General features: G+C 43.5%; 1 protein-coding gene across 3 annotated transcripts in view; it reads right to left on the bottom strand.

Moving 5' to 3' along the window:
- LOC140485778 (dmX-like protein 1) overlaps positions 1–24,480 on the bottom strand; it is a 243,685-nt gene that overhangs the window by 7,337 nt on the left and 211,868 nt on the right. For all 3 annotated transcript variants that reach the window (XM_072584300.1, XM_072584297.1, XM_072584299.1), the window contains 4 exons: positions 20,348–20,408; positions 12,281–12,408; positions 10,836–10,919; positions 10,634–10,725 (listed from right to left, as the gene is read on the bottom strand). In XM_072584300.1, the coding sequence (XP_072440401.1) occupies positions 10,634–10,725; positions 10,836–10,919; positions 12,281–12,408; positions 20,348–20,408 (365 nt within the window). The remainder of the gene's footprint in view (positions 1–10,633; positions 10,726–10,835; positions 10,920–12,280; positions 12,409–20,347; positions 20,409–24,480) is intronic.

Below are 24,480 nucleotides of genomic sequence, written 5' to 3'. Positions count from 1 at the left end.
GTTTGTGCACACTTTTTAGAAAGTTACCCTTTCCAGGATGGCAGTGAAGTAGCAGGGTTGCTTGCAGGCTCTTGCCCAGGGCTCATCTGCTTCCATCTGCTTTCTTTCTTATTTTTTCTTTTTAATTCTGCTCTTTTTCTTTTGTTTTGCTTTTTTTTTTAAACTTTTAATTTTCTTTGGTGCATTAGTTAGCAGCATCAGTATGGCAGTTAGTGTGCCATGCATTGAGTGGTGGCAGCCTCTCGACAATCAGAGATGGCAGAGGTAGCAGACGCTTGGTAGGATGGCAGCCTGACTTGGCAGAAGAGCCAGTGATTCCTGGTTTCAGAAGGCCCAGAGCAGGGACTCCTAGTGTTGGCCAGATAGTGGCTGCCGCATGGAAGGCAGGGAGTGGGGATTCCTGGTGTCATCAAGGCAGCTGTGGAGCCAGGGAAATCTGAATGCAGTCATGGTAGGCCCCGAGCAGGGACTCCTGGTCATCTGCGAGGTAGCAGTGGCACCAGAGATTCCAAACCAATCCAAGTTTTTTCATGGGACTACTAACTTGATCCCAAATAATGGTTGCTAGAGGTTCTCCCACTTTGAAAGTTAAATTGACTGGTCATAAATGTTGTGTCAATGTTTCCAATTCTCCCTATTCCTCATGCACAACCGCCAGAATCCAGACAGATTCCAAAGATAACGGTCACTGCCTCTTCAATTTCCATTCTCGCTTCCTTCAATATCCTTGAATGCATCTCATTGGTTTTGGTTTTGACAATTTTTGGAACAAATTCTTCTCATCAATTTTAAACACTTCAGTTACTCCTCCTCAGTCATTGTCACCTGGGCACTATTTGTCATTTAGGTAAAGACAGATGCAAAGTATTCATTTACGACCTCAGCATTTCTCTTCCCTCAAGGTGTCAATCCCTTTCCTGACTCTATTCCTACTTGTACAATCCTTTTCTTACTGATATACTTGAAGACGATTCTGGGATTTTTTTTAATGTTAGTTGCCAGTCTTTATTCATTGTGCCTCCTTGGCTTATATTTGTTTTTCCAACTTCCTTCCGAACCATTTGAATTCAGTTTGGTTTTCAAATGTATTTACCATGCAACAATTCAATTTGTATTTCTTTTGTTATTTTCTAGGGAGTTCAGGATTTGCTTGTCTTACATTTTCTTTGAGGGAATATACCTTGACTGTATCCAAATCAACTCCTCTTTGAGGGTAACCGGTTGTTCAGCCATTGTTCTTCCTGCCCGCCTTGGGTTCCAGTTGATCTGACCCAGCTCTTGCCCCACTGAAGTCTGTTCTCTACCAGTTGTTCATTCTCATTCTGGATTGATCATTGTCATTTTCTACCATCTTCCTAAACCTGACAATACAATGATCACTCACTTGATCCAAGTGGCTTACTTCATTCCCATAACTGGATCTACCTGCGCCTCTTGTTGTAACACAGCTGTAAGAAATTAGGAGAAAGTGAGGAGTGCAGATGGAGCTCAGAGTCAAGAGTGTAGTGTTGGAAAAGCACGGCAGGTCAGGCAGCATCCGAGCAGCAGGAGAATCGACATTTCAGGCATAAGCCCTTCATCAGGATGAAGCTTGTGGGTCGAGGCTGGGTTTGGAGGGGAAAAGGTAGCTGGGAAATCAATAGGTGTATGAAGGACGGGGAGAAGGTGATAAGTCAGAGGAGGGACTGGTCTGGAGGGCGGTGCGGAGCTGGAGGCTCGAGACTGGGATAATGTGGGGGGAGGGGAAATGGGGAAGCTGTTGAAACCCACATTTATCCCATGGGGTTGCAGGGTTCCAAGGCAGAATATGAGGTAGTGTTCTTCCTCCAGGTGTTGGGTGGTAATGGTTTGGCGATGGAGGCAGCCCAGGACTTGCATGTCCTTTATGGAGTAGGCGGGGGAGTTGAAATCAACGAGGAAAAAACAATGACTGCAGATGCTGGAAACCAGATTCTGGATTAGTGGTGCTGGAAGAGCACAGCAGTTCAGGCAGCATCCAAGTAGCTTCTAAATCGACGTTTCGGGCAAAAGTCCTTCATCAGGAATAAAGGCAGAGCCTGAAACGTGGAGAGATAAGCTAGAGAAGGGTGGGGGTGGGGAGAAAGTAGCGTAGAGTACAATAGGTGAGTGGGGAAGGGGATGAAGGTGATAGGTCAGGGAGAAGAGGGTGGAGTGGATAGGTGGAAAAGGAGATAGGCAGGTAGGACAAGTCCGGACAAGTCATGGGGACAGTTACTGAGCTGGAAGTTTAGAACTAGGGTGAGGTGGGGGAAGGGGAAATGAGAAAACTGTTGAAGTCCACATTGATGCCCTGGGGTTGAAGTGTTCCGAGGCGGAAGATGAGGTGTTCTTCCTCCAGGCGTCTGGTGGTGAGGGAGTGGCGGTGAAGGAGGCCCAGGACTCCATGTCCTCGGCAGAGTGGGAGGGGGAGTTGAAATGTTGGGCCACGGGGCGGTGTGGTTGATTGGTGCGGGTGTCCCGGAGATGTTCCCTAAAGCGCTCTGCTAGGAGGCGCCCAGTCTCCCCAATGTAGAGGAGACCGCATCGGGAGCAACGGATATAATAAATGATATTAGTGGATGTGCAAGTAAAACTTTGATGGATGTGGAAGGCTCCTTTAGGGGCTTGGATAGAAGTGAGGGAGGAGGTGTGGACGCAGGTTTTATAGTTCCTGCGGTGGCAGGGGAAAGTGCCAGGATTGGAGGGTGGGTTATAGGGGGGCGTGGACCTGACCAGATAGTCGCGGAGGGAACGGTCTTTGCAGAAGGCGGAAAGGGGTGGGGAGGCAAATATATCCCTGGTGGTGGGGTCTTTTTGGAGGTGGCGGAAATGTCGGCGGATGATTTTGTTTATGCGAAGGTTGGTAGGGTGGAAGGTGAGCACCAGGGGCGTTCTGTCCTTGTTATGGTTGGAGGGGTGGGGTCTGAGGGCGGAGGTGTGGGATGTAGACGAGATGCGTTGGAGGGCATGTTTAACCACGTGGGAAGGGAAATTGCGGTGTCTAAAGAAGGAGGCCATCTGGTGTGTTCTGTGGTGGAACTGGTCCTCCTGGGAGCAGATCCAGCGGAAGCAGAGGAATTGAGAATATGGGATGGCATTTTTGCAAGAGGTAGGGTGGGAAGAGGTGTAATCCAGGTAGCTGTGGGAGTCGGTGGGTTTGTAAAAAATGTCAGTGTCAAGTCGGTGTCATTAATGGAGATGGAGGGGTCCAGGAAGGGGAGGGAGGTGTCTGAGATGGTCCAGGTAAATTTAAGGTCAGGGTGGAATGTGTTGGTGAAGTTGATGAATTGCTCAACCTCCTTGCGGGAGCACGAGGTGGCATCAATGTAGCGGAGGAAGAGGTGGGGAGTGGTGCCGGTGTAATTACCGAAGATCAACTGCTCTACGTAGCCAACAAACAGACAGGCATAGCTGGGGCCCATATGTGTGCCCATGGCTACCCCTTTGGTCTGGAGGAAGTGGGAGGATTCAAAGGAGAAATTGCTAAGGGTGAGGACCAGTTCGGCCAAACGAATGAGAGTGTCGGTGGAAGGGTACTGTTGGGGACATCGGGAGAGGAAAAAACGGAGGGCTTGGAGGCCCTCGTCATGGCGGATGGAGGTGTAGAGGGATTGGATATCCATGGTGAATATGAGGCGTTGGTGGCCAGGGAAACGAAAGTCTTGGAGGAGGTGGAGGGCATGGGTGGTGTCTCGAATGTATGTGGGAGTTCATGGACTAGGGGGGATAGGACAGTGTCAAGGTAGGTAGAGATGAGTTCAGTGGGGCTGGAGCATGCTGAGACAATGGGTTGGCCAGGGTGGTCAGGCTTGTGGATCTTGGGAAGGAGGTAGAACTGGGGTTCCTGGACTATGAGGTTGGAAGCTGTGGGTGGGAGATCTCCTGAGGTGATGAGGTTCTGTATGGTCTGGGAGATGATGGTTTGGTGATGGGGGGTGGGGTCATGGTCGAGGGGGCAGTAGGAAGAGGTGTCCTTGAGTTGACGATTGGCTTCAGCGGTGTAGAGGTCAATGCGCCAGACTACCACTGCGCCCCCTTTATCCGCTGGCTTGATGGTGAGGTTGGGATTGGAGCAGAGGGATTGGAGGGCTGCGTGTTGTGGGGGTGAGAGGTTGGAGTGGGGGGAGGTAGATAGGTTGAGGTGGTTAATGTCCCGGCGGCAGTTGGAAATGAAGAGGTCGAGCGCAGGGGTAATAGGCCAGCGTGGGGTGTCCAGGTGGATGCAGTGTGTTGGAGGTGGGCAAAGAGGTCCTCGGAAGGTAGGCGGGACTCCTGATTGTGAAAGTAAGCTCGGAGGCGACAGAAGAATTGTTCGACGTCATGGAGTGTATTAAATTCATTGATGCGTAGATGGAGGGGGATGAAGGCGAGTCCTTTGCTGAGGATTGATCGTTCGTCCTCAGTGAGGGGGAGGTCTGGGGTGATGGTGAAGACTTGGCAGGGCTGGGAGCTGGGATCTGGTGTGGGTGTAGAGCTGGGAGTGGGGGCGGAACCTGTAACTGGAGTGGGTGTGATGGTGGGGGGAATGGGGGTGGAGTCATGAGCAGGGGTAATGTTCCCCTCGGGGTTCTGGGGTGTGGGTATAGTGACAGTGGGGTCTGTGGGGGGCATGTCAGCAGAATGCAGGTGAGTGACGCTGGTGGGGGCGGACGTGGTGGTGGTGACCACGGCAGTAGGGGTGGCGGAAGTCACTGAGCATGTGGCATCAGCAATGATGTGAAGGGCAGAAGTGATGTCAGGTGTGATGCGTGAGGAGTTGTGAGGGTGGAAGTGGTTGTGGGAGTGGCCATGATGGGGGCAGACGTGACATCATCAATCAGTGTGGGGAAGGTAGCTGCATCAGCCGCATAGCTAATGGTGGAACAGGTTCCGAGGCCAGGGGAATCTTCTGGAATGTTTGAGGAGCACTGGTTATGAAGGTGGGTAGATAAAAGTTTGTTGTACTTACAGTTTTTGATGTTTGAGATGGAATTGAAATACTGTTTGTTGAGAGTATGAATTCTCCTGAGGATGTAGTACAGAGTGGGTCCTTTGCAATTCTGAGAGTGTGGGGCCCTCAGCTGAGGCAGGGCTGACTGGAGAGAGGTTAGGTGCCGGCACATTGCTGCAAGCGGGGAGCGGAGGATCTTGAAGGAGAACTGTTGCTGGTGTTTTTGAATCTGTAGTCTGTACTGTTTGTCCGAGCTCTGCAGGTTTAAAGGTGGTCCGGAGTCCGTGTGAGATGAGTTGGTTACGGAGGCAGGCGCTGAGGAAGCGAATGTGGCTGTGGTAGCGAGTTTGTTTCATGACATGGTTGAAGAGCTTCAGGGCAGAGGAAATGACCTGGGAGTTGCAGTGGGAGAGGGACTCCCTGAGATTCTTGTAGAGAGAGGAGGAAAACTTCTTCAAGGCATCCTTGCAAGAGGATTCGCAGTAGGGTTAAAATCAACGAGGTAAAAACAATGACTGCAGATGCTGGAAACCAGATTCTGGATTTAAACCCGAGATCATGGAGGGAGGCGGCCATCTGGGACTTTGTGGTGGAATTGGTCATCTGGGAACAGATTTGGCGAAGTTGGTGGACTTGGGAATAAGGGATGGCGTTTTCACGCGAGGTAGTTGTGGGAGTCAGTGGTCTTGTAGTATACATCTGTGGTTAGTTGGTCACCAGAGACAGTGATAGAGACCAGGAAGGGGAGGGAGGTTTCCAAGGTGGTCCAGGTGAACTAGAGGTCTGGGTGGAAGATGTTGGTAAAGTTGATGTACTGTTCAACCTCCTTGTGGGAGTACGAGGTGGCACTGATACAGTCATCAGTGTAGCAGAGGAACAGGTTGGGGTGGTGCCAGTATAACTGGACTGTTCCACATATCCAACAAACAGGCAGACATAGCTGGGTCCTCTGCGGGAGCCCATGGCTACCCCTTTGATTTGAAGGAAGTGGGAGGATTGGAAGGAGAAGTTGTTGAAGGTGAGGACCAGTTCAGCCAGGTGGATGAGGGCATCGGTGGGAGGGTACTAGTTGGGACAGCATGAGTGGAAGAAACGGAGGGCTTGGAGATTGATGTGTACAGGGACTTGATGCCCACGTGAAGACGGGGAAACGAAAATCTTGGAGGAGGTGAAGGGTATGGGTGCTGTCACGAATGTAGGTGGGGGGTTCCTGAGCTAAGGGGGACAGGACAGTGTCGAGGCAGGAAGAGAGGAGTTCAGTGGGACAAGTGCAGGCTGAGACAATGGGTGGACTGGGGCAGTCAGGTTTTTGAATCTTCTGAAGGAGGTAGAATCAGGTAGTGTGGGGTTCACTGACAGGGAGGTTGGAGACGGTGGATGAGCAGGAGAATTGACGTTTCAGGCATAAGCCCTTCATCAGAGTGAGGCTTGTGGGTTGGGGCGGAGAGATAAATGGGAGGTGAGGTGGGGTTGGGGAGAAGGCAGCTGGGAAAGATATAGGTGGATTAATGAGAGGGAGAAGGTGATAGGTCAGAGGGGGGAAATTCTCATGATCACAATCAAGAAATACTTCCCTCACTGTTCCTTATAGTACCATTATCCTAGTCATATATGGGCAGTTAAAAGCCACTTTATAACTGATGTTTACACCTCTCTAATAATTTCCTTGAAATTCTTTCTTCCATCCTTTCTGCTCAGCTGATGAGAATAGAACTTATTTTTTTAAACTCTAGCCAAATCAATCTGTGCCTGAAACTGCAGAAACATCCCCTTTTTCCAGGACTGCAATGCTCTCCTTAACCAAAAATGCCATTGCCTCCTTTCCCGCCTCTGCCCTTCCCTATTTTTTTGAACACTAAGTATAAAAAGAATCACCAGTTCTGCCCTTTCATAAAGCAGGTCATTGTTATCAATTTATCATCTCATACAGCAATAGGTCTGTAAATCTCTAATCTTATTAGCTATATTTACTGTGCAAGAAATGTAAACTTGATTTAGACTTAATGACTTTTATTTTTACACAGAATCCACTTTTTTCATTTGCTATTCTCTATTTTAATGCTGTCTGCATTTCCCAGCCTCGTACCCTGTATTACTTTCTAATAAGCTCTTCCACTTGCCGCACCTTGCTGAGTTAGTTTAAACCTTCAGATTCAAACTTGTTTGGCTTGTACTGGTACCATCACTCCATAGCGCCAGTCTCAGTGGTCATGGTCTCTTTCCTTGGACATGTTATCCGTGCAATTCTCTCCCTCAAGCATGCACCTCAGCAATTATGGCTGCTATGTGGATTCCAAAACCAGAAACTCATGCTTGTGCACTTGGTGACACTTCTTCACGAGTTTGTTAAAGTGCCAAGTATTAATGAAACACATTCCACTACCACATGCAAAATCCAACTTATTTGTGGCATCAGTAATACTTCTCCAAATTTGGAATTCCAGACATCCACATTTCTGAACTCTTGTTAAGTCACGAGGCCTGAAGAGAATCTAGATGAAAGACGAAGTGCTGTTTCCAAAGCTTACATTGATTAATTATCACCCCTTCAGCAAAATAATAAGGCATCACTGATAGCACTTTCAAACAACATTCACTTTGCAATAACCCACTTGTTAAAGCTCTGCACTATTCGGTTTGACTCCAAATGACTCATCCCACCTCCATCTTATCCTGCTTGGCACACCGTCCTCATTCCTGAAGAAGGGCTTGTGCCCGAAACGTCGATTCTCCTGCTCCTTGGATGCTGCCTGACCTGCTGCGCTTTTCCAGCGACACATTTTTTAGCTCATCCCACCTCCATCATTATACAAGTATTCTGAAAATATTTTAATTCCCATGATAAGGAAATGTGATGGTCCTTAATATCAGGGCAGCATTTGAGTGTTGCATCAAAGGAGCCTTTGCAACTTTGGAATCAATAGGAAGCTAGATGATAGCATTCCACTTGCTGAAGTTATCGCTAGCTCAAATAAAGATACAGTTTTGGCTGTTGGAAACCAATCAACATAGCCTTGAGCCATGGCTACAGGAGTTCACTGCAATATCTCAATCCGACCATGTTCAGCTGCTTCAATGACTCATCTAACCAAAGGTCAAAAATAAAGATGCTTACTTTGCATTTTGTTTCTGCCTTTTTCCCTGTTTTTCTTTTTCCCTGATTTTGCATTTGATTGATTGCTAGGAAGCCATTCACACCTCATTCAGACAAATGCTTTGTGTCCATATTTCAACCATTAAAAGTTCCTTTGCACATGTATACCATAACCCCCTTTTTAAAAATGTAACCCTTTTTCTGTATTCGATCCTATCACAGTTTGTACCTCCTGCTCAAAACCTTCCTCACTTTCTTCACTATTGAAGAGTCATTGACCTGAAACCGTCAGCATTTCCAGCACTTGCTGCTTTTCTTTCTGATTGCCAGCAACGACACTACTTTAGTTTGATATTCCGGTATTGAGCAGATTTCTTTTTTTCATATAGCTAGGACATCCTTGTACACTTTTCCATATTGTGAGTTGATACTGGTGCTGTAGCTATACTGAATAAATTGGCTTGTTTGGCATAAAGGTCTGCAGCACTACATCCAGGATGTTGTCAGGGACATAGCCTTCAATTGTTTCATGGAGTGAAGGGAATTGGCTGAAAATGGACGTAAGGTAATGGGACCTCAGGATATGGCTGAGGTGAAATTGCTTTCATTTGGTCTTTTATAAAAACAACTCTGAAGACAACGTGTACAGCATTGGAAGGGGTTGCCCACCCCCAACTGCCATTAATTTCAGTGGCTAGGATATTTCAGAGGTGAAATCACGATCTTATGAACGACAATTATTCTAGTGGTAGACCTGGAATTGTACACAGGTCAATTCAGGTGACATGGGTGAATGGACTGGATGACAGTCAACAATAGGTTGATGGTGACATATTCTAACTTTTAATTTGATAATTTTTAAATTAATTTATTAAACCAGCTGTCATGATGCAATTCAAACCCATACCCCCAGAACATTAACCTGGACTTCTGGATTAACTAATCCAGAGTTATGGACACTAATCCACCATCTTCCCTGTATGCTGCTTCCATTTCACAGTATATGCTGTCTGATTGCTTCATCAAGTTGCATTTCTTTTTCAAGAATGTCCATTGGAGTTCTTAGCATGTTCTTATACACTTCTTTTTGAACCCAGCTAGTCTCTTGAGTTGAAGGTACCTGTAGAAGCAGAGAAATGCCAGGCTACTAGATTTCTAATAGCAGTGAAGTAAAGTTCTGCTACTTTGATGACACACAGTGCCTTGTGGATGCCTGATTTTCAATCCATCTTAAATACCATGGTGGAAGAGACACACAACACAATCCTCAATGTGTAGTCAAGGTTTTGGACAGGATCTTCTGGTCTCAGAAAGTAAATGGGGGGGGGGGGGGGCAGGATGAGATTTATTGAGACAAGGAAGTGATGTACTGCTTTCACATGTTTTCCTGCCTGCAACAGAGTTAAGTTCTGGGCTGACCTTCTTAAAGGCCTCGGTTAGTGGTCAAGTAAGTGACCAAAAAATGATCACCTAAGCATCTGAGCCCAACACTGCTGGGATTAACCCAACAGTGAGTGAGTCTGCCATTAGGTTGCTTTCCCAGCAAGGAAACATTATAGACTGCATAGGAGACTTGATCCAACATACTTAGAGCCTGATCAAGGGCATCTATGTAGGACAAAGGAGTGGCGCTAAAAACTACCTTGCTCATTCTCTTGGTGACCTCATCCCTTCACCAAATAAATCACCTACCTTTGGCCTGGATTCTTGGTCTCTTGGGCTTTGTATCTGGCAGCAGCCATGGCTTTCTATACAGCACTGCTTTCATTCCACACTGGTAATACTGAACTCAAGGACTTGGGCCTCTGCCTCAAACTCTGCACCCTCATCTGCAATTCCATGGACTTTCTCTAACTGGGGATGATCGAGAATCATCACAAAATCTGTGACCCAACAGACCAAGTTTAATTTTCAAATCTATACACTCTCCATCACAGTATCTCGATCACTTTGGTGCCTACTTCAGCTCCTGCTGGGATACTTAATGTTGGTAAGTTGTTTATTAAGACCACCATAAGACAACTCATTCTATTCAAAACCAATGATCCTTCATATGCACTGTCAGTTAATATTGATGAGGAGCAGGAATTCCTGTTGGTGATGATTTCCCCCTACCTCAGTCAGACCATAAATGGCCAACCAAAATGTAGATTAGATCGAATTAACATACTTTTATCTTTCTGGTTCCGTAGCACTTGATGAACAATCAGATCATTCTGAGTAAATACTGGAGATCATCAATGGAACAGAAAAGAGATACAATTAAAAAAGGTAAATGGTTTAGAAAAGAAGCCAGACAGAGAGGAGAAATTTGCTTACAAAGTTTAGTGCAAAGCTAAAAAAAAAACTTAGGAGATGACACTACTTATTAAGACGACGATTGAACTGAACGATCATTAACAGAATGTGTCTCCTATGTAAAATAAGTGTTCTCAAGAGCTGACAAGTTTCTTATGAATGTTACTGGAATGTCGAAGTCAGTAAGGCTGTGCAGGGATGGACGTTACCACAACAAGTGCAGTGTGACATTAGAAAGTGAAAGTGAAAGTAACAGCAAAGGCTAAAATATCTCTGAGTCGTACCAAGAAATATGTCTTAGTTAATCTTACCTGTTGTCACTAGATTGTCCAGCTGTTGCTATTAAAGTAGATGAACTAACAAAAACAAAATCATTTGCAGTCTTGTTATGGCACTGCCAGGTCTGAAAGATAAAATTTTAAGAACCTATGAATATACAGTATGTTAATAAGTTCCATCATGCTACTAACATATTGAATTTAAACAGAAAAATGAAGTTAATTATCAGCTCACCAGATAAGGTTTGGGTGTAGCTCCAAAAGCAACTGGGCTTGTTTGCCAGAAGCTCAAGAATCCATCACCATCAACAATTCCAAACTGATAAAAAGACATGATTACATATCTTATTAGTCTAAAAGGACTACATTTGTTTGCATTTTTATGCAGGCCATTAATGCTAGTTTTTGGCATGAACATTTAAGATTTTTGAAAATAGTATACTGAAACATCAAGCAGGTCAAATATCTTGCTTGCTACTGTACTTGAGAAGACTTGAAAAATCAACTACAAAGTGAGAGACTGGATTCACATGCTACTCAGGTGAATGTGTCAGGTTATAAAACCACTACGTTAAAGCAAGTTAACGTACAAAGACATTGCAGCAAAAGGGAAAGCCTGAAGTCCAAATAGAGGAGGAACATTTAGGAAGGATGATTAAAACTTGGCTGCAAATTTGAGTTTTTAACAAGATGGGAGAGGGTGCAAGATCAGGGAGAGTATCTTGAGGTTAAGATCTATGCTGCTGAAAACATGACTTTCAAAAGAGGGGCATGATCTACAACAGGAAAGAGATGGTAAGTGCCAAGAGAGTGAATTGTAAGATCAGAGAAGGTTACAGAAGATTGGATTTAAACATAAGGCTAAAAATTTATTGCATTGGAAAATCAGGAGTCTGCACAGATCACCAAAAACAGGAGTGGGAAATGAGAATAAACACAGGATAGTTAACAGCAGCTGTATTCGGTCAGCTGACATTTACAACGGCTGAGGATGGGGAATTTGGCACAAGAGTAGTGGAATAATGTGGTCCAGTTAAATGACAACTGCATAAAACAGGATTTCATTTGAAGATGGGACATAAATGAAGTCAGTGGTGGATGATTATTTGGAGATGGAAGAAGCCACTATCCCAAGCGGAACTTCTTCCCACAGTAGTGGATAATGCTGCCAAAGACAACATGCAAGGGAGGAAGAGTTTAAGGATAAATCCTTGAGATTCTTGATAGCAGAGCAATTAGAAAGGTCCTTGCTTGGGATGTTCTAGCTTTGACAAAATAGGCAAAAGAAGGGGATTGAACTTAACGTTTGGTTTGGTAACAAGTTCAAGGGGACAATGGAAAACAAAAGTATAAGCATTTGAGATTTATGGAAAGTAACAGAGATATAATGCATTGCAAACTAGTGGAGTTTGCAACAATCCAATGGCTTTCATGGTTACTTCTCTCTGCACTTCAAAATTTTTATTAATTTGCAATTCATGATGCTTCATTTGACAAGTACAAAAATTACACTTCAACATTCATTGTGTTATTCAGGGAACTAGTGCATCATTTGCAACAGCACAATAGAGGCTCAACATTCTCCAGAGCATTACTAGGAGTGCATGACATTACTACATACAAAGTACAAATTGTTCAACTCTTCCACTATGTTTATACTGTCTTTCTCAGATATCATACCTTATTACCCTGATGATTAAATCGTATTCTGGTTATCCTGGAGTTGCCAGAAGGTCGAAAGCATGCTAGTTGATGAGAGTGACCCCACTCAAACATTCGAACACTACCATCTTGAGCACCAGTTAGATCTAAATCATTGCAGAAATAATGCTTAAATTATTTAACATACAATTTCTTAAAATCTACAACCCCCCCCCCGCCCCCCCCCCAAAAACTGCTTGGCTGCAATTAGGCAGCTCCTTCTGCTCAGTGCTGAATGCCCAGTGGATCAGGGATGTTTATTATAGAACTTTATAACTGGTTCAAACAAATTCCCAGACAGGATTTTGTTTTAAATACAGAAATTCCTCAAGAAACTCAGGTCTGGCAGCATCCATAGAGAGAAATAAAAAGAGTTAATGCTTTGAGTTCAGTGACCTTTTGTCAGATTTGAAGTATTAACTGGTTTAGAGGGACACGCTGGCAAGTGAGACTAGGTCACATTGGGATGTCTGGTCAGTATGGACAAATTGGATTAAAGAATCAGTTTCCTTGTTGTACGACTCTCTACAGATGTTGTCAGACCTGTTGAGTTTCTCCAGTACTTGGAATATGCTTCAAATTTCCAGCATCTGCAATTTTTGATTCTTACTACCCTTTTTGATGACATCAATTGACATGCCCGAGAAACAGGTTTTCTGTACACTATTAACTGCCCTGCATTATGAAGGAAAAGTAGAAATAGAGGAAAAGTTGAGAAATTTATTTTGTTCAGATTAAATTGAAAATCCCTTTAAAATTTGCACAAACACTTAGGAGCACACTAGAAACTAATGAGGTTAAAAGAACTATGAAGCTAAGACACACCAAATATTGGTTAGCAAAATCACATTTCCTTTATTTTTTCATGTGCTTATTTCTGGTTTCTAGATATCAGGTGAGTAAAAATGATTTGAAGAAAATGGGCTTTCACAAGACTGGTTAAACTGAAAACATTCCAGATTGCATTTAGCTTTAATGATAAAGAATATTTTTTACTCCTTAATAATCACACTAGCAACTTCCACTTGCTTGACAGTTATCTGTGTCAACATCTCGGAACAAATCTGAAAATGTGTTCCTGGAAAAGCGCAGGTCAGGCAGCATCCAAGAAACAGGAGAATTGACATTTTGGGCATCAGCCCTTTTTCAGGAAGGGCTGATGCCCGAAACGTCGATTCTCCTGTTCCTTGGATACTGCCTGACCTGCTGCGCTTTTCCAGCAACACATTTTCAGCTCTGATCTCCAGCATCTGCAGTCCTCACTTTTTTCCATCTCGGAACAAATCCCAACTATCTACAAGTTATCTAGTCTTTTGTCAATTGCAGCAGAATAAATTGCCTGCAGTTAGCAACTACACACAATATGCAAAAACTAATCATTCAGACAGTCAAATTGCTGCATAAAAAAATTCATCTCACTTTTGGTGGTCAGATATCGTGGACCCATCTCCTCTGGTTAGTAACTTTCTGTCAATACAAGTTGCCCTTACTTTGTCGATCAAAATCATTCATAAATTTCAACACCTCTATTCAATATCACTTAATGTGGGGCAAGATCTGCCACCCCGCCTACCCATAGTGGGCTACACAGAACACAGGAAAGCAAACTTCACCAAACAAAACCAGAAACACCCAGAATACCTCAGCAGTGACCAAGCAGGCTGACAAGTGAAACCAGACAGCACTTGCAGACAAGGGAATACACTTCCCAAAACACATTAACAATACCCAGTCAACACAGCTGTCCCAAAGCCCCAAGGCAGTCTCATAACACAGCAATACCAAAGCCAGACAAAGAACAGGTCAGACGGAGAGGCACCACCAAGGATCTCGCTCCCAGGACAGGAACAATGGAAGCACCTTGCTGTTTCAAAAGAGACATTGTCACCTACCTGCAAAGACAATTGGAATCTCCTTATCCCATCAAGAACTCACCGATACTGTCAGGATGTTACACTATACTGACAATCAGAACATTCTTCCGATAACTGTTTTTCAATTATCATCATTGTAACTAGTTTACTTAATTTCCAAATACTTTTTATCTTTCCCAATTTAAATTAACCTTATTGTACAAGATTCCTATAAAATCTGGCTCCACCCGCTGGACAGACTGTTCTGTTTCAGCTGTCAATTTCTCTTCTGTGATATCGCTGTACTAATAAACCGTTTGTTAATTTCACTTCGAACTGTGCTTTGTGATCTCTAATTTATTGGGCTAATTTCTCCAACAGTTTGGCATTAGTCGACAGCCCCTTTTTCTCTCAACAGGGTAAACGAACCTGATATTTTAAATTTAGCCCAATTCGGACCTGGTGGCCAGTCCTGCCCCAGTGGGTCAGACCAGAGAATGGCTGGATGATTGCAGAGGGTGGCCATAATTCTGATGTAGCAACTGCTGCGAATTGCTTCAGCTACCACATACTTGGCCTGGGGAAGTAGTCTAGTAAGTTCCTTAATTAATCAACAAAATTTTAACTAATTTGGCAGCCAGGTACTGTGGCAATTTGGGAGTTGAGCAACCACAGACTTGGCCTGAGGAGGTAGTCGGGTAAGCACCTAAACTGATTAACTAAATTTTAAAACAATTTGCCACATGTGTGATCCAAATTGAGCCAGGACTTGTGTCACGATCCTAATCCAGCCAGGGGAAAGACGGATGGGCAGAGAAAGAATGGCAAGATAGAAGGTGAGACCGCTGATCAATTTTTCACTTTAACATTGATAGATTCTCAGCGCGAAGGAAACTGACCCATTTGTGTTGTTCTGTCGGGTGGTTTCTAAGTGTTTGTTTTGGGTGTGTCTGCTTGTTCTGCAATTGCTGAGTGCTTGTCTTGTCAATTTCAGGTATCCCACCTGGTTGTATTTGTTCAGCTTTGAAGTGTTTGTTTACTTTATGGTCAGCGATTACACACTTGATTACACTTTATTGCTTCACCTGTCAATTACTCACTGCCTGTGTGTTCTGTGAGCGCTCTCTCTGTTTTTTTCCTCAAAAGTCAAAGCACAGCACTTACAAATCAACCCAGGATGTCCAGGATGCCATGCGTGCACAGATATCCAATCTCTGCCAGGAGATGCCATCTATGGGAGCTGGGCAACCCCAACCACGTGGAAAGAATGGCTCAGAGCCAAAAATGAACAATGCTACACAGGAAAGGCATGGTAAATAAGTGAACTTCAAGAATAAGGTAGGAGATGCTCTTGTTACACCTGGGTCACCAGCAGACAAGTGCTAAAAGAGACAAGAGGACAGCCATTACGTTATCCCTTTCACAGAGGACCTTTCCACTGGTCCCAATGAAACTGGCCACATTGGGGAGGGGGTTCTTCAAAATTGATAAAATTGATCACTACAGCCATTACAGGGGGGCACGGGGATCCCTCATGGGACACTGTCTACATGTAGCAGTGTCTTGCGAAGTTTCGGGACATTGCCAAACACCATCAGCCCTCTAAGGTAAAAGGCCGCTGTAACAAAACGCCAATGGCAGAAACCTCTACCACCCTAGACACAGCCCCGCCGCCCTAACGCCCCTCAATGCCCAAAACCTCCCCTACTGGCCCCAGACCCATACCCACTGCGAAATGAAATGGCTGCCTTTTGTACCACACAGTCCTCAAGAAGCTCGCAGCGGGACACAGCACCTGCCGAGCAGCCCGAATCACTACCGCTGTTCAACCCAGATAACCATCTCAGGCTGGCTGCTGCCCCAGGGTTACACAGAGAGCCCCACAATCTATGCTGCTGCAGTACACCATACCCTCTCTACTTTACACCTGCCGTGCAACAGCACCCTCCTGCAATATGCAGATGATTTGTTGTTGGCCTCCACCTCCACTGAAATCGTATGCAGTACAATGTAGTATTGCTCTGCTGTCTGGCAAAGGGTCTCCATGGAGAAAATGCCACTCTGCCAGTACACAGTACTTGTGTATGGCTACTAAGGATAGCTGGTCGTGTCGTTTCGTGGCTAGTTAGTGTTCGTGTATACGGATCATTAACTGTCTTCCTGTTTGTCCTATGTAGTGTTTTGTGCAGTCCTTGCATGGGATTTTGTACACTACATTAGTTTTGCTCATGTTGGGTATCGGGTCCTTCGTTCTGATGAGTTGTTGTCTGAGCGTGGCTGTTGACAACGGAACAAGGACATGCAGCAACCCAAAGGACTAGCCACACTACCATACATCAGGAGCATTTCTGAACTGACAACCAGACCACTGCGACCACTAGGACTCATAACAGCACACAAACCAACAGCCACGCTCAGAAAACAACTCAACAGAACGAAGGACCCGATACCCAATATGTGCAAAACTAATGTGTACAAAATCCCATGCAAGGACTGCACAAAACACTACATCGGATAAACAGGAAGACAGTTAACGATCCATATACATGAACACCAACTAGCCACGAAACGACACGACCAGCTATCCTTAGTAGCCACACACACAGACGACAAGCAACATGAATTCGACTGGGACAACACTACCACTATAGGGCAAGCCAAACAGAGAACAGCCAGGGAATTCCTAGAGGCATGGCACTCTTCCACAAACTCTATCAACAAACACATCGACCTGGACCCAATATACCGGCCACTACAGCGGACAGCTCGAACTGACAACCGGAAGCGGCCGAGACAGGCCACTATAAATGCCGGAGAAAACAGCACAGAAGTGCTTCACAGGAGGCTCCCAAGCACTGAGGATGTCACCTAGACAGGGGACGAAACGTTTGCAAGACAAATTCCCAGCTCGGCGAACAGAACCACAACAACTTTCAAAGTAGACCTCTTAAAATAACATTTTGTGACAGGTATTCACAGCCTTGGGCCACTAGAATTAACTCATTTTCAACATCATAGTCCCAAATTACTTCATACAGAACAACCTCATTTATCTGAATGAGACAGACTGGGAACATTTTGTTTGGATAACTGATGGTTCCGATAACTGACATTTTTATGGGACCTTGAGACCTTCAATCGGATAATATGAAATTCAGATAATTGACATTTGGATAACTGAAGTTGTTCTGTATATGAACACAACAAAGAGGAAGATTGATCATTAGACCCCTCAAGCCTACTCCACTATTCACTAACATCACAACTCACCTGATTACTCTACATTCCAAATAGCCTGCTAACTTCTAAACCTCTTGCTTACAAAGGACATATCTATCTCTGCCTTAAAAAAATTAAAAACTCCATTGCTATCACATTGAGGAAGAAACTTCTAAAGAGGGAGAAAAAAACTTTTCCATATCTCTATCTCAAATTGTCAATCTTTTCTTTTTTAAAGTGATCCTTAGTTCTAGACTCTCCACAAGTGGAAGCATCCTTTCTGCACACACCTTATTAAGACTCCTCAGGATCTTAACCAAAAACCTGAAATTGTTGGAGAAACTCAGTGGGCCTAGCAGCATCGACAGATAGAAAGCAGAGTTAATGTTTCTGATCCAGTGACCCTTCTTATTGATCTTTTCATCACACAGTTTTCATTACACAGATTCCAGACCAGTCAGTACACCCTTACAGAAGTTACATGACATCACCATGAGAATTTCTGATAAAGGTTATCTACAGTCAGGCTCTCAGTGCTACAGAGTCAGTGTTGAATGTTCAGTCATGTAATGTGCAATATCAGTAAGCACAGAGTCGAATAATGTTAAGTCTGTGATACTATAGCAATGCAAATATTTAATGTTGCTTATAAACTTAAAAATATCTGTCTCAACAAAAACCACACTGTTGTGGCACGTGTCATGTGAGCTTTATGGGGCAAAGCTCATACAATATCATACTGTTAGCAATGTTTTACCCAAGAAACCAGACATGAAAAGCTAATGGTGAGGAGTTGGTACGAAAAGGTGATTGCAGCAGTAATGGGTTTTCTTTTATTGAACAGTCATTCCTTTTCATCTAGAGTTCAGTGCTGAAGATACAACTACAACCAAACCTAAAGTGCTGCAACATGTACTGAAGCAAAGTAACATCAATGGAGGTGAAACATTAGTGAGCACTTTTCTTTTGCACAAACATTAACTACAGATGCAAGCCTGCTACGTCTAAATAAATAAGAGAAGCCAAAAGTAAAAGAATTAAAAACCAGAAAATGCATTACATTGCACAGAATTTTAGACAAATGGGAGGTTTGAAGAACACAGCAAGCCAGGTTGCATCAGGAGGTGGAGAAGTCGATATTTCGGGTATAACCCTTTTTCAGGACTGGGGGTGGGAATAAGGGGTTCTACAGATAAATGCGTGTGTGTGTGTGGTGGGCAGCAGAGTGGTGAAGTAATTTTAGGTGAATACAGGTGGTGGGTATGACCTGGTTGGTTCATAGGAGGATTGAATCCTGTTAGTAACTGAAGGGAACGATCAGGTGGCAGGCCTGGAAAGGGAGTCAGGAGATGGGTAGGAAGGTTATTTGAAATTGAAGAAGTCAATGTTGAGTCTTTGGACTGTAGGCTGCCCATGCAGAAGATGAGGTGCTGGTCCTCCAAGTTGAGGTCTGATTCATTGTGGCAATGGAGAGACCGGAGGATGGACATGTCAGAAAGGGATTGAGAAGGGAAACTGAAACCAACCCTTCCCTCCAGCTACCAAATTGATTAATTCTTCCTATTGATCAAGCAGATCGTACCTGTATTTATCTATCAATATCTCACAACTCCACCCATAACCCTTCTCCCCACTCCCTTGACCTGCAGCACCCCCTACCCCCATTTCTGAAGAAAGGTTATACCCGAAAGTGATGCTGCTTGCCTCACTGCTCTCCCAGCCGCTTGCTCGTCGACTTCAAATTCCAGCATCTGCAGCTTGTGTTTGTCTCTAACAGAATTTTATACTGGCATTTTAAAGAGCACAGAGATACAAAGCAAGCATCTGACCATGGATTGGCTCACCAATCCTATCAGAATTTCAGTTATAGAAAGAAACAAAAACCTTTATCAGTTATTGATTTGGGAACTAATGAAAGATGGGTAGAAACTCCTCCTGCTTTGGAAAATAAAAGTTTAAGAACCTAAATCCTCTAGAATTTCTATTCATGACCACAATGATTCTGACAATATCTTCTCAGATGTAGAAAATTAAGAAAGTGTCAAGTCCAGGTTACACAGGCTGAAGTTCATGTTGCAGCAACAACAGACTAGTGAAACAATCAATAAATTCATAGACAGGTGTTGATGCAAAAAGTATGGAATGTGACTGCAAAGCAACACCAAAAACTCCAGACCACACCAGTGCATCTAACAATTACCTGACTAACATTTATGCAGGTAGGTTTGATACTATCAGCAGCTGCACAGTGTTACAGAATTTCTTAAATGCATTCATATTCAAGTAATGCTCAAATTAGATTGGATTCATCAGGCAGAATATCATAATCTGAAAGGTTCAGCTGTTTGCAGCAGCTCCATTACTTGTGCTTAGAAGGAAGATGGCAGTATGTATTTATGTTTAAACCCAAGATGATGAAATGTGGCACAGAAGCATTGCTTTCATAAGATTACTACTCTTACAGACCTTAGTCCCAACTTCTCAGTGGCAAACATTTTTCTAACCAGAATGATTACTGGATCCATACATTTTTCTCTGGAGTCACAGGAACTGATAAATTTTAGGACATCTTTCATTATTTGGATTATTTTACAAACAAGACATATCCTAACATTAGGAATCTACAAGGTTCTCTCTATTGTGACATTGCAATCCACAGAAAAATTATGAAATTAACAGTGCCAAGATAAAATGGCTATTTCCATATTCCAAACTATTGGTTAATAAACTTTGAGGAAGTTTGCTTTCATAAAATAGCTATTTGTTGTTAATCTAATGAGTAATTTGCTGAATTCGACTAGTTATTTGTATTGAACCTCTCTCAGCTGGAGACCTACTTAAGTGGCTAGATTACCAACCTAGTTAAAATTTTAAATTTATTGTGACCAGTGGAGTTGGACTAGAAAAGCAGTGCATCTCTCTAACTTCAGGTCATAGCAAACATAGTTTCAAACAAACATTCATGTATACATACAATAAGGTAGGGTTGGATGTGAAGCCATTCTTCTGGCATTGTTCATATTCCGCTTGATCATCTGCCAAAGTAAACAATTTACATTATTAAATGGAAAACAAATGTAGTGACATTTCTAAACCTTTTGATGCACACCACATACAAGCACGTTAAAGATACTAAATTTTGACACACAACTCAAAATGTCTGCAAATCGGGAAAACAATATGACTTGTACCAACAGTCCCTGCATTAGATTCTATTTCTCTTTATTTTTCAGTTTAAGCAAAATTTTCTGTACTATAGGCAGCCCCCCTCAACAAATATTTTATTATATTAAGAAGAAGTTACACAACATGAGATCATTATTTCTGGTTGAGCTATAGGGAGATGCTGAACAGCTGGGGCTGTTTTCCCTGGAGGCTGAGGGATGACCTTATAGAGATTTACAAAATTATGAGAGGAGACCAGAACTAGAGGACATAAGTTTAGGGTGAGAGGAGAACAATATAGAGACCTAAGGGGCAACCTTTTCACACAGAAGGTGGTATGTATATGGAATAAGCTGCCAGAGGAAGTGGTGGAGGCTGATACAATTGCAACATTTAAGAGGCATTTGGATGGGTATTTAATTAGGAAGGGTTTGGAGGGATATGGGCCAGGTGCTGGCAGGTGGGACTAGATTGGGTTGGGATATCTGGTCAGCATGGACAGGTCGGACTGAAGGGTCTGTTTCCATGCTGTACATCTCTATGACTCTAATCTGGTCAGTGCACGAACGATGCAGAGCCAATTCACAGAAAAAGTTGTGCTCATTTATGCATTTGATGCAACACAACATTTTCATTCTCAGAATTGTATCTTTGAATTCTTTTGGCACTATACTGGCCATTTTAAAGTAAAATTAGCTGGTTTATATAGCTTTGAAACAAAACAATCCAAAATAAATGAATCACATTTATCAAGAGTGAGTAAAATAATATTTCATTGTTGTACTGCACAGAACATGGAAAATTTGCAGGACATTTCAATCCCTCAGTCTTTTTCACCATACGCTATGATTATGTCTGAACATCCAACTTCATTGCCTGTTCCTGTGCTTCCCTGATATCTCTTGATCTGTTTAGCCCCAAGTGCTATGCTCAATTCTTCCTTGAAATCATAATATTTTAGCCTTGAAAGCTTTCTGTGGAAGCAAATACCACAGGCTCACCACTCTCCAGGTGAAAAATCTTCTCATCTCAAGCCCAAATGGTTTAACCCATATTTAAGGTTTTTGTGAAGATTTGCAGCTCATGCTGTGGATGAGGTAGTTGGTTAGTTTGCCAAGCTGCTGGGTTATCATGCATAGATTTCATGACTGTGCTGGGTAACAGCATCAATGCAACTTCCATGAAGTGCTGCTGTTCTGTCCCGCTTGGTATAACCCAAATCCTTAGACTGTGATCCACAGTTTTGGACTCTCCTGTCATTGGGAACATCCTTCCTTCTATCTAGCCCATCTAGAATATCATAGTTAAAAATCATACAACACCAGGTTATAGTCCAACAGGTTTAATTGGAAGCACACTAGCTTTCGGAGCGAAGCTCCTTCATCAGGTGATAGTGGAGGGCTCAATTCTAACACAGAATTTATAGCAAAAATTTACAGTGTGATGTAATTGAAATTATACATTGAAAAATTGATTGTCTGTTAAGCCTTTCATCTGTCAGAATACAGTGATAGTTTCACTTCTTTCATGTGTAAATCACAAAACCTTTTTAAAAAAATGCTGCATTCTCGGGTTAGCTGTTAACAATGGTGATAGCTAGACAATATGTTGAAGATGTTGGCACCCTGTGTTCGCTGTCTATGCCATGATGTTTAGATTCATGTCTTGCCTTACAAGTCTTATTGAATTCTTCGAGGACGTGACTAAGCATGTGGATGAGGGTAGAGCAGTGGATGTAGTGTACATGGATTTTAGTAAGGCCTTTGATAAGGTTCCCCATGGTAGGCTTATGCGGAAAGTCAGGAGGCATGGGATAGAGGGAAATTTGGCCAATTGGATAGAAAACTGGCTAACCGGTCAAAGTCAGAGAGTGGTGGTAGATGGTAAATATTCAGCCTGGAGCCCAGTTACAAGTGGAGTTCCGCAGGGATCAGTTCTGGGTCCTCTGCTGTTTGTAATTTTTATTAATGACTTGGATGAGGGAGTCGAAGGGTGGGTCAGTAAATTCGCAGATGATACGAAGATAGGTGGAGTTGTGGACAGTGAGGAGGGCATTTCTCGTTTGCAAAGGGACTTAGATATGATGCAGAGCTAGGCTGAGGAGTGGCAGATGGAGTTCAACCCTGCCAAGTGTGAGGTTGTCCATTTTGGAAGAGCAAATAAGAATGCAGAATACAGGGTTAATGGTAGGGTTCTTAGTCAGGTGGATAGAGTTTGTAAAAAGGCCTATGGTGTATTATCATTCATTAGCAGAGGGATTGAATTCAAGAGTCGTGAAGTGATGTTGCAGCTGTACAGGACTTTGGTTAGGCCACATTTGGAGTACTGTGTGCAGTTCTGGTCGCCTCACTTTAGGAAAGATGTGGAAGCTTTGGAGAGGGTGCAGAGAAGATTTACCAGGATGTTGCCTGGAATGGAGAATAGGTCGTACGAGGATAGGTTGAGAGTTCTCGGCCTTTTCTCGTTGGAACGGTGAAGGATGAGGGGTGACTTGATAGAGGTTTATAAGATGATCAGAGGAATAGATAGAGTAGACAGTCAGAAACCTTTCCCCCGGGTACAACAGAGTGTTACAAGGGGACATAAATTTAAGGTGAAGGGTGGAAGGTATAGGGGAGACGTCAGGGGTGGGTTCTTTACCCAGAGAGTGGTGGGGGCATGGAATGCGCTGCCCGTGCGAGTGGTAGAGTCAGAATCATTGGCGACCTTTAAGCGGCATTTGGATAGGTACATGGATGGGTGCTTAATCTAGGTTAGAAGTTCAGCACAACATCGTGGGCCGAAGGGCCTGTTCTGTGCTGTATTGTTCTATGTTCTATGTTCTAAACCTGTTAGACTATAACCTGGTGTTGTGTGATTTTTAACTTTGTACACTCCAGTCCAACACCGGCATCTCCAAATCTAGAATATCATAGGTTTCAGTAAGATCCCTTCTCATTCTTCCAAATTCCACTGAATATAATCCTAACCAACTCAACGCCTCCTTATATGACAGTCTTGCCACCCCAGGAACCAGTCTGGCAAATCTTGCTGTACTCCCTCCACTGCAAGAGCACCTTCCTCAGATAACTGACCAAAACGGAACACAATACTTCGGGTATGATCTCATCAAGATCCTGTATATTTACAGCAAGACATCCTTGCTCCTATACTTAAATCATCTCTTTATGAAAGTCAACATATCAGTTGCCTTCTTGACCGCCCACTGCGTCTGCATGCATTTCTTCTATGACTGGTGTACCAGGATACCTAGGGCTCACTCCACATTTCACTCCCTTAATTTCTTTCCATCCATTTAGATAATAATCCACCTTCCTGTTTTTTGCTCCTGAATTGGTTCCCCTCATTTTTTTTCACAATGTAATGCATCTACCATGTATTTGGCCACTCACTAAGCTTGTTCTGAAACAGCTCAGCATCTATTCTCATATCACAACCTCCAACTCAGCAATGAGTTGTTCAACTCTTGTCCACTAACTACAGAGTACCTACACCCAAAAGGACTTAACTAGAACAATTTTTCACAGCAGGTAATTAAACTTTTAACGATTTTTCAGGATGTGGGCTGTTGCTGGTACAACTGGTAAACACTATTACTTGCCAGAAATTGGTGGCAGGTTTGCTTGAATTGCTTGCTATGGTCAGAGCAGTTTAATACTTTTTAAATTAGACACATTGTCAACAACTTTGCTGGGGTTTCGCATCTTGAAATAGGTAAGCCTAGTTTCTGAGAAGCTAGTTAAAAAGTCTGTTTCAGGATGCAGAGACATTGGGAAGGGTGGATTGCTGCAGGATGAATACAGCATGACAGCTGCCCAGAAATCTTAAGTACGGTTGTATAAACATCTTTGGGGTTATACACAGCTTCACGATGCTATGGAGGCACTGTTTAGTTGATAAACATACTTCGGTTGACACATACAGTCAGTAACATCCTGAACA

This window comes from Chiloscyllium punctatum, chromosome 2 (assembly GCF_047496795.1).
Source record: "Chiloscyllium punctatum isolate Juve2018m chromosome 2, sChiPun1.3, whole genome shotgun sequence".
Classification (NCBI taxonomy): domain Eukaryota; kingdom Metazoa; phylum Chordata; class Chondrichthyes; order Orectolobiformes; family Hemiscylliidae; genus Chiloscyllium; species Chiloscyllium punctatum.
This window is presented reverse-complemented; position numbering and strand designations above follow the sequence as displayed.